The sequence below is a fragment of the Quercus lobata genome, chromosome 7, assembly GCF_001633185.2.
Source record: "Quercus lobata isolate SW786 chromosome 7, ValleyOak3.0 Primary Assembly, whole genome shotgun sequence".
Taxonomy (NCBI): domain Eukaryota; kingdom Viridiplantae; phylum Streptophyta; class Magnoliopsida; order Fagales; family Fagaceae; genus Quercus; species Quercus lobata.
The window spans coordinates 720,319-731,368 of NC_044910.1; the positions used below are offsets into that span (position 1 = coordinate 720,319).

Consider the following 11,050-nt stretch of genomic DNA (forward strand, 5'->3'; position numbering starts at 1 on the left):
TGACATGCAAATTACATCATATGATGCAAATCTTAGTTTTTTTTATGAATGAATTTATAATTTACGTGATTATTCAACATACAAAGTCATTATCAATGCGTTTTTTGCTTTAAATCTGAAAATATGTAGGATCTTACGATTCACGATCCAATCCTACGATTTACGATCCCACCTACCTTCAACGATCCTACGTAGGATCCCAATTTTGACAACCTCACGCAGCTGAAAAGTGCTTTTCAGCACTATCCAAACATACACAAACGCAACCTTAGTTGCTAACAAATGCAATAATCATTTTGGTCCTAGTGTCCTTAAATTTGACATAGAAATTAGCTTTCAAGAAAAGTAAAGGCTGTTTCCAAAAAAAAAAAAAAAAAAGAAGAAAAAATAGAAGTTATTATTTTTAACGTTTTGTGCCTTTTGGACTTTAAGTGACACTCATTTTTTTCATTTTGGGATTGCATTACATGTTTTCACGTATCTATTTAAAAATGGTTGCGTTTAAGTTACAACGTCTAAATATTAACCCTATTATCTTAATATTGACCAAATTATCTTCTTCTTCTTTTAATTGGACCTTGGCTCTTGAGTAGTTAAATTCTAGTTCTTAGAAGTTAGATCCCAAATTTTAATTGAATATTAGAGAATTCCATTATATAATTGGCCATTTCATATTATTCCCTCAAATGTTTTTCCAATAATTTTAGTGGGATTGCATTTATGTTCTTCAATTTTGATATGGACAATATCGGAGGGAATTCCAACAACATAAAATTCAATAATTAACATGATGGTAGTAGAGATTTAAGCAATTCTTGTTGAGAAACCCTAGTGTTTCGACTCTTTTGGCATAAGAAGGATTTGAAAATGGCACTCATTGTTCCCAAACCTGAGAACCAACGGCCTATAATCTTTGGCGTGTCATTTTTCTCTAAACTTAATCTTAATACATCATTTATAACTTTAGTTTAAGTTAGAAGGAGCTTTTGATGGAAATGAAAATTTATTATTCCAAATAAAAATGTCACTCCCTTCAATGTCAATTACACATCATATTTTCTAATTAATTAAGCATGTTAATATACACAGTACTTATTGCTTACAAAGAAGAATCATAAAACATGATTATAAGAACAGACGATTGCATAAACCAATCCATGGAACTCTCCACTTTATACACAAGAATGTAGTCAAGTGAGTATACACATCACTTCTTTGTTTATTTACATCTCTTACTTTGAATTACAATGACATATATGTTTATTTATTTACATTAGTAAGTGCAAATTAAAATAGCAGAATTATTTATTTATTTACATCACTCAAAAGTGAACTAAATAACAGAAGTATTTTTTTATTTACATCATATAAATTGCAATCAAGAAATATTTATGAATTATGGAAGGAACTTGTGACTTTGAATTGAGCAATGTTCAAATTCTATTGGATGTCACTTATGTTGAACTCCTGAAACAAAATTTGCAATTATCTAGTATATAAGAAAATTACGGTGAGAATAACTAAATAAATAAATAAAATTTTAATATAATCAATCAAGATTATGGGTGTCAATGCCTTGTTGCCCAAACTTCGAAACACAGTGTTCCATAAACAAGATTTAATTCCTCCATAAATTAAATAGATCAATGTTTCTTCTATCTTTATTTCTTTTTTCTATTTATTTTTATATTTTTGTGAGGAAAAGGTGTGGGAAAAAAAGATATAAAATAGTATAAAATATTATTTTGATCCCTAAACTTTAACAAAAGCTTGTTTTTTGTCCCTAAAATATAAAAAGTTCTTTTTCCATCCCTAAATTTTGTAAAGAGTTTTTTTCAATAGTTTAGAGACAAAAGTAAGGATAAATTTTCTTTTTTCAATAGTTTAGAGATGAAAAACAAACTTTTAGTAAAATTTAAGAACATAAATCAAATATTTTTAATAATTTAGGGACAAAAGATGAACTTTTCAATAGTTTATGGACGAAAAATAAACGTCTTAAAGTTTAAGGATGAAAAACAAACTTTTAGTAAAGATTAAGGGTGAAAAACAAACTTTTAGTAAAGTTTAAGAACTAAGAGAGTATTTTACCCTTTGAAATACTACTTAAGTTTTGGAATTTTATTTTCAATTTTCATCCAAAAAGATATTTTTGGTTTCAATTTACTTCAAAACTATTTAGACAAAGAAAAGGGCTAAACATTTACATAACTAGCATTCAGGATTAGTATCCACTATCAACTTATCAACTATCAATATTCATTGTGCTTATCGAAAAAAAAAAAAAAAATCAGTAGTCATTGTTAAGCATAAACACTAAAAACTTAAAAACCATAATAAATACTGTAGTTAAATAAAACAAAGAAGAACAAAAAGACAGATATGACCTTACCTCATCTCCCTTCTCTTCTTCTTCTAGGAAGTACTCGCTGATGCCATCTTCATCTCTTTTGTGAACCAGGTCCCTTCGAGATAAATCTGTTGTACATGAGCAATCTTGTGCGAATCTTCTTCTCTGCATTTTCTACTCAAATTAGGACAACCTCTGATCTTCAATAGTCTTAGTGTAGTGAGAGCTTCCATCCCCTCCGGTAGAGATGACAACTTAGGGCATTCGACAATCCGAAGTGTGTGAAGTGATTTCAGACATGGCAGCCACTCCGGCAAAGCCTTCAAATTTTCACAATGTCCAATCCCTAGCAGCTGTAAAGTGTTTGCAGATCCTTGGAGCCATTGGGGCAAAACCTCCAACTTAGATAAACGTGTAATTATGAATTTTCTTAGTGAAGTAGGACCTTTCCTCACCTCCGATAGAGATGACAACTTAGGGCAATTGTCAATCATAAGTGTCTGAAGCGATTTCAGACGTGGCAGCCACTTCGGCAAAGCAATTAAATTTTCACATTCTTGAATCAATAGCTGCCGTAAAGTGTTTGCAGATCCTTGGAGCTGTTGGGGAAAAACCTCCAACTTAGGTAAACTCGAAATTATCAAATTCTGTAGGCTCAACTTGAGATATTGATTGTCTTCTCCCTCCATCTCCATCAAATTAAGCTCTTCACAATCCACAATTTGTAGGTTCTTTAGGGCAGTTAGGTGTTTGATACTGAGTGATAAAGAGGTCAAACTTGGACATTGTGCAACAACCAATGTTCGAAGATTGGTGAGGTGCCCTCCATCCCTTCAAACACACATTTTAGATTCTCACATCCACCTATCAACAAATACCTAAGAGAATCCAAGCAACCCACTGCCTTCTCCGACAAGCAGGTATGCTTTGTTGTAACAACCAAAAACCTGAGGCTGATTATGTCCCTTATACCTTTGGGCAACCGTTCAAGACTGAAGCAACCATCAAGCAGTAAAGTTTGCAAACTGTGCAACTTGCAAATGGAATCTGGAAGTTTCTTGATTATGTCATTACCTGATAGGTCGAGATATCTCAAATGTTTCAAACTTCCGGTAGAACTTGGCAACACCTCAAAGGATGAATTTTTCAAATCAAGCACCCGCAAGTACTTAAATCTTGATATGCATGTTTCAAGTAAGGACATGGATTGCTCTGTTTGGAAAATAATAGTCTGAGCTTTGCTCAACTTCTCTAATTGTGTTGTAACTTCTTGGCTATTCTCCGAAATTGACAGATGACAAACTTCTGTAGCAAGGGTGGACTCCTTGGTCACTACCGAACACTCTCTTTTGGCAATTGAGAGTGCAAGATCATGGACAAGATCATGCATTTTAAAGGTATAATAAAAGGGACTATTTAATTCTATATCTTGATTAACATCTTGAAACAAAGATCTTGACATTAACTCCTTGATATACAACTCACCAATATCTTCCAACTTTTGATTTTCATTGTTAGGTGATTGAAGAAGTCCATGTGCCATCCAAAATTGAATCAAGTGAAGGTTATCAAATTCAAAATCCTTTGGGAAAAGAGAGCAATAGGCAAAGCATTTCTTCAAGTGCAAGGGCAAGTGATTGTAACTGAGCTGCAATATAGGTAAGACGTCATCATCATTTTGTTTCAACCTCCATATCTCATTATCTCTCACACGTTTCCACTCGCCTTCATCAACTTTTAAATAAAGTAGACTAGCTAAAGTCATCACTGCCAATGGAACCCCTTTACATTTTTTGACAATATCATTTCCAATTTCTAAAAGGTTTGGATGAATTTTTTCTTCTCCATCCTTGAATGCCAATTTCTTAAACAAAGACAAACAATCCTCTGGGGATAGACCATTTAAATTGTGTGGGGGAACAGTGCCCATAGCGGTAGCAACTGAGATATTCCGTGTAGTTACTATGATGTTACTTCCATTATAATCCTCAGATAACAAATTTGTCAATTCAAACCATTTGATGGGATCTTCATTCCAAACATCATCTAAGACAAGCAGAAACTTCTTATCTTTTAAAGTTTCTCTTAAGAGCCTTTGCAATTGTTCCCTGCCCAAATTCTCATCAATTTTACCAAGTGCAGATTTAAGGATTTCTTTTATTAAACTTGTAACATTAAAATCCTCAGACACACATACCCACATTCTCAATTGAAAATGACTAACTACCTCCTCATCGTTATAAACCAACTTGGCAAGTGTGGTCTTCCCCAAACCTCCAATCCCAACTATAGGAATTACACTTACAGGGACATTTGCATCTTGTTGCTTCAAAAGATCTTTAATTTTTTTTTTTTGTCTTCATCCCTACCGACAACATGAGGAGGAACAAAGGAGTGGGTCACTTCCCTCCTGTGTATTGTTGTCTTCCTATCAAGTTGTTCAGCAAGATTGAATTGACCCTTAAGAGCTGCAATATCATCTAACCTCTTCCTAACACCTTTGATTTTATGTGCCATTTCAAAACGGAATACAAGTGCGTTAGAACCAGAAAAGAAATAACGCACCTTTTTGCAAGTGCTCCTGCATCTCTTCACTACTTCCTTCTGCAGAACTCGGTATTGAAATTCATCCAGCACATTCTCCGCTTCCTTAAGAACGTCTTTGAGCTGTCCTAGCCAAAGGCTCCGCCCACGGTTACTTGCTTGCTTCTCCTCAGCATCTAAGAGTACGGCTTCAATGGCTGACACGGTGCACTCAAGCTTTGTTAGATCACTTCGTACACCCCATGCTGAGCTGAGCTCCTCATAAACAAGCGATCCAAGCTGGTCCAAGACCTTCCCTGCGATGCCCTTGGCTATTTCGTCCATGTTCTCAAGGTGGTGGGATGGAAAGGGGGTTGATACTTGATAGTAAAGTAAATCAATGCCTTTAAAGTCTTAATAGCTGTTTTTATAACCAAAAATCCTATATCTTGGGATTCTGAATTAGACAGACCTTGGGGCCTTATACGGTTCTGTGGCAATATGATCCCCAGAGTTCGGATATAATTGCAAATAAGAGATGTCATTATTGCACTATGATTCTTTCTTAGGCCATTGGCAAAGCATGGAATAGGGAAAGACTTAAGCATTGAGACAAAGTATATATCTTTTAATTTTGTTTGGGTGGGATCATTTTCCTTTTGAGTGAAAGTAAATTAACTATTTGATACATACTCTAGTTGATAAAAGATTTGGTGGAATCTCATTATTTGTCTGAAAGCAAAAAGATGGGCTAGATAGAAGCCGTGACATACTATACAAAGAATGATGCCTTTCATACCAATGTTGGCACCGAAATTGCCAAATGGTTTAATAAATGGAATTTTAAAAATGAAATATGAACTATTCAAGAAGAGTCGATTGTAAAATGGAAGCGTAAAAGGAAATCCAGGAATGGCCGGTGCAGGGGTCATTCTTTGAGTCGATAAAGGATGTTGACTAATGATATTCTCTATTAAATTGAATATCTGTATCACTGGGTCTGGAACTATGGATTACAATTGGCTTGGAATTGGGGATTAGAATTGGATTCCGAGCTAGCAGTTCAATGAATTACATCAGAGAACAATACATATCCTCCACTTCTAACAAATTTAATCAATGATTGCAGGGATCTACTTACACAAACAAGGACCTCAGTTGAGCACGTGTTTTAATATCGCTCTCCACATCAAAAACAGTGGGGTCTTCTTCGAGGGCTTTCTTTTGCTGTTCCTCAATGTCCTTGAGAGACTTGTTCTTGCTAGCTTGTCGAGAAATATCGCTCTCCACATCATCGTCGTCGTCGTCGTCGTCGTTAAACCCGAAGGCAGGTGGGCGAGGCGGCTTTGAAGACTGCTGCTGCTTCTTCTTTTTCTGCTGTGATGGCAGCCTAAGGTTCAACCCATACCCTATCTTGCTCATTGCAATTTCTTTGATTTTGAGGATGTAAAATCTCAGGTATTTGGGATTCCAATAAAGGAATTGGGGGGTTTTCAAAAGAGAAGGTGAGAGACTTCAAAGCCCTATTTTTCAATTTTCATTTTTTCACCCACCAATCATTTTAAGCGGTTATTGGAAAAATAATGCGTTTTCCTTTTCTTTTTTTCTTTTTTCCTCAAGTTTTCAATATTTTTACATCAACTTGTAATTTTTTTTTTTTTTAAATAAGAGATTCAAATCTTATCTATGCTTGAAATTAATTAGTGTCTTGATTTGATGAACAAAAATTATTATAATAAAGAAATTATATCATAAACTAAAATTTTGTGGCTTCAAATACAAAACTGACTTTTTGTCATGGGTTACAATCAAAAAGAAAGTTAGCTTCACTTTGACATATATCAATACTAATATTCTTTTGTATGTTAATAGCTATTACAGTGTTGCATAATTTAAAGATATATCAAATGAATATTAAAATTGTATTTTTAAATGGTAAATTGAATGCGAATATTTGTATGGAAAACCCGAAAAGTGTCATTTGCTTATGGACAAAGAAAATGTGTAAAGATTATTTATATAAAAAAAAAAATTGTAAGATTACTAAATTACTTTATGAATCAGAGCAGCATGCTCCAAAAGTAATGGAAATGGAAAACTTGAAAATATGATGATATCAAATGGGTTAAAAATGAATGAATGTGATAAAATGGTATTGAGATCCGGTACAATTGCAATAGCATCGTACAATTAAACTCCTTCCTCTCACAAAATTTGTTTATTTTTTTACTATTTTTTTTTTCATTTTTTTATTCAATGGTTGAAATTTTAAGTTATTTTTTTGCAACTTTAAATCATAATCGTTCATAACAATTGCATCAAGTGCAATACCCTAATTTCAATCCGATAAAATGAGTTTAGAACTAATGAGTGTGATAAATGGAAAATTTGTCATTACATGTCTATAGGGTGATAATATGCTCATTATAAGTGGATTTTTAATTCAGAATCCAAATATTAATATCTACTATGTCAATTTAAACTTCATTCATGTTTTTTTTTAATCAATTATTCTCCACATTTTCCAAGTAACAAGATGATTTTTTTTTTTTTTTTTTTTTTTTAAGAAGTAACGTGATGATCACCTGCACGATGCAACTACACTATAGTATCGTTTCAAAATAATTTGTAGGACATCTCCTTTGCAACATTAATATTTGTTGTGAATTGTGATCACAATCAAATAAGGTGAAGAGTCTAGTGAGAGAGTTTAACAATAGAAAAATACCAAATGACCAAAACCAAATACAGTTATTTGGAACTTAAATATGAAGAAAAGATAAAAAAAAAAAAAAATCAATTATAATATATTGCACATATAATATATGGGGCTTGAAGTGAATTGTCACGAATTTACTTTTAAAATGTTACCAATTCCAAATAATTTATAATATGAAAACAAAAAGAAATCATATGAATGACAAAGTATCTCTAAAGACCACTATAATGCCATTTAAAAAAACATTGTACGTTGTAAATTCCATAATTTGAAGTGTCTGAACTGATCTCAAACTCGGCAACCAAACTAGCAAGGCCGTGAAATTGTAACATTCTCAATCTCTAGGTGCTGTAAAGTGTTAGCGATTATAAAGATCAGAGGAATTGGTAAACAGCAAAAGTAAATTGAGCATAGTGCAGATGCCTGATATATTAGTTGGTATATGCTGATATATTGGGGAATAATAAGAAATCTAATAGGGAAAGTTTTAGAGAAACATTTTGTAAAATGAAATGGATATATATGGCTACAAAGAAACGGTAGGATCCATGTTGAGGAAAGAAAAACAAAGTAAATGGTTAAAGAGATTTTCAAAGCTAGAATGGCTGCTTCTAGCAAAATGTGTAATTCCATTCTAAGTAGGATTCTCTGTACTAATTGGGGGATCCCATTAATAGTAATCCAAAGTACATAGGTGTAAAGATATAGGATCTTAGTTGTAATCCAAACCACATGAACTGTGTGAGAGTGCCTTTTTCAGGATACTCAAGCCCAAGGATCCTGGGCCTGAATGAAAAGGAAGGATTTGGTTGACCGGGCCTTGATTCACCGCAGCTAACGAGCTGTTTAAGAATCAAGTGAATGCAGAGAATACTCCTGACAATATACAGAAAGACAACAAACAAGGATATCGAGGAGTACCAAAATTAACAACGTAAGCTCAGAAGGAAACAAAGCAGGATTAGCAAAATGATAAAACAGAGAAATAGTGCTATGGGGATCCTGGGAATTATGTAGCAGTATTTCATTAACAAAGTATCTGTTTGATTACAGAAAGCTCACTAGGACGTGATACAAGGTCCAATCAAGCTCAAAAGTTGCAGTCTTGAATGGCTATTTCAGCCTTCAAAACTTGCAAAGTTTGATTCCTGTTGAATCCGAGTATGTGCAGTAGTGGCTTTTACAGGATATCGGGAAAACAGTATTTTTTGTTCTTCCCTTAGTATTTTCTTTCTGGGTGGATTTTTCTAATGGTTCTTCCTAGAGAATTTCTTCTTTTTTTTTGTGCTTCTTTTCTATTTTTCTCGCTGCCTTCTTCATAACCCGTCCCCTCCTTTTATAATGGAGTTTTTCTGGGTATCCCGGGTTCCTCTGTTTTGCTCTTTTGCAAACAGAGCATGTTCTGTCCCTGTTGCCTTGGTAAGTCCCTTTGCCGTTTTCTCTCATTCTTTCCTTCTCTTGGTTCTGATTCCTTCGAAAGCTTCTGGTCGGCCATCCTCTTTGGGACGTGCTGAGGTATGCCCTTCTCGGTATCCTCATTTCTGGCGTATTCCTCTTTTCCGTTTTTGGGTGGAATCTTGTTCTGCCATTTTTGAAAGTCCTTCGTTGCTATTCTTTCTTCCCTGTCCTGGTTCCCCGAGGCCCTTTTGCTGTCTGTGTCATGAGAGGTCGTTTTGCGCTTCTTGTTTTTTTCTTCTTTTCCTGTCTTCTTTCTACCGATCTGTCTCAGTCTTCCTTTTTATTTGTGCTTGAAGGGTTTTGGGGATCCTTGCTTCTTTATATTTTTGCCGTGGTCTCTTTTGGGATGCTGTTTCCTTTTCTGGGCTTCAGGATCCTCTGGCTTTCCTTTTATCTCCCCATGGGTCATCCGTTCCTGTTACTTTTGGGCTTAGCCTGGTTTTTTTTTCTTTTGGGCTTTGACTTGCTCTTCCATTTCTTTTGGGCTTGACTTGCTCTTCCATTTCTTTTGGGCTTATTTTATTGTAACCCTTTTTTGGACCTCAACATTTAGCCCCCCGAGCTCGTGGGTTGCCTGAAACCCACGCGTGAGTGATTTAGGTTTCCCAGGATCTTCGTAGTATCCCCTTTTTCTACTGGGTTCCCTTTCTTTTTTACTTGGGATCCCGGCCCTTTTCTGCTGTTTTTTAATCACCTCCTTTTTTGCGTGTTGCATTCTTTTATAATTACTACCTTTCGCAGCTTCCTCTTTATACGGGACGTGGCAGTTGGGTATTTGAGGTAAAACTCCTCTCCCCACTTTTCTCGTTTCCCGTTATTCCTCATTAATAACTGCTGATCACTTCAAATTAAATTTCTTGGCAACTGGCGCGTCTTTCCATAAACTGTTTTCCCCAACTGCTATTTGCGCCTTTATTGTAGCCGTTTCACCTTATCACTTTGCTTCTCTGGGTTTTTCACTCTTTGTGTTTCTCTTTCTCTTTCTTTTTCTTCTTCTCTGTTACTCTGGTCTTTCTCCCTTTCGCACTTTCAATCTCTTTTTTTTTTATAGTGTGTGTTGTTGCGATGGCTTCTTCTTCTTCTCGAAAGAGGAGAGAGCGTACTCCCAGTCCTTCTGAGGGCGAAGGTTCTTCTGGTTCTGCTCCGAGTGATTCTCACAAGGTTACTGAGCGTCTAGCCTTCCCTTTACGGGATCCTTGGTATTCTCTCAGTTTGTTTTTTCCTCATATATCTCATGGTGAGGCACCTCCATCCCCTCACGTTTGGATGTTTTCTGGTCAAGCGGGTTTCGCTGGTTCCGCCCAAGTTCCTGACCCTAGAGAGATTTTTGATCTCCAGATCAGACAAGGAATCCGAGAAGCGGTTCCTATTTTCTTCGATTTTGTTCCAGGAAAGATTCAGGGCTGGCCTATATGGGTAGACAAGGAACTGTCTGATGCTGATTTTGTGGGTCGTTTGGAGCGCGCCGGTATCCTGAAGGCAGTGGCTATTTCCAGAAACCTCGAGGGCTTCAGAGACGCTAAAGGGCTCAGGCATCTGGTACGTCGTTGGTGCCCTTCCCTTCATACTTTTTTCTTTTCTACTGGTGAATTGACAATCACCTTAGAGGATGTGGTTAATAACTTCCTCCTCCCAGTGTTTGGTGAAGAGAATCCCTTTGATATTAACCTTTCTGATGAGGATCTCGTGGTAGAAGAAAAATTATTTGGTCACTTTGGTGGTCGCGCCGCTTCTTCTGGTGGTAAACCGGCTAGGATGGGGAGATGGGTAATGACCCTCTCTCGTGAAAAAGATAAGGAAGTGAGGTGGGCTGGTTTCCTGGCCTTTTGGCTTAGTAAATTTTTGTTTAGTGAGTTCCCTGGGTACGGAGTTAAGTCTTCGTTTTTTCCGTTGGCAATCAAGTTGGCTCGAGGTACCCAGTATCCTTTGGCCCCTCTGTTTTTGGGTCACGTTTACTCTCAATTGGACCAGCTTCATGGGGATGAGGCTGAGGGTGACTC

At 35.8% G+C, this 11,050-nt stretch overlaps 2 protein-coding genes across 2 annotated transcripts; both read right to left on the minus strand.

Moving 5' to 3' along the window:
- Nucleotides 1–1,404: 1,404 nt before the first annotated feature.
- LOC115953174 (putative disease resistance protein RGA3) lies at nucleotides 1,405–5,218 on the minus strand. Its single transcript, XM_031070708.1, has 3 exons — nucleotides 4,810–5,218; nucleotides 2,393–4,687; nucleotides 1,405–1,467 (listed from the first exon to the last, which is right to left on the minus strand). The coding sequence occupies exons 1-2, from the start codon at nucleotides 5,216–5,218 to the stop codon at nucleotides 3,123–3,125; spliced, it is 1,974 nt and encodes a 657-aa protein (XP_030926568.1). The 3' UTR covers nucleotides 1,405–1,467; nucleotides 2,393–3,122.
- Nucleotides 2,416–3,039, minus strand: LOC115953173 (disease resistance protein RGA2-like). The gene has a single exon (XM_031070707.1). The coding sequence runs from the start codon at nucleotides 3,037–3,039 to the stop codon at nucleotides 2,416–2,418; it is 624 nt and encodes a 207-aa protein (XP_030926567.1).
- Nucleotides 5,219–11,050: the final 5,832 nt, after the last annotated feature.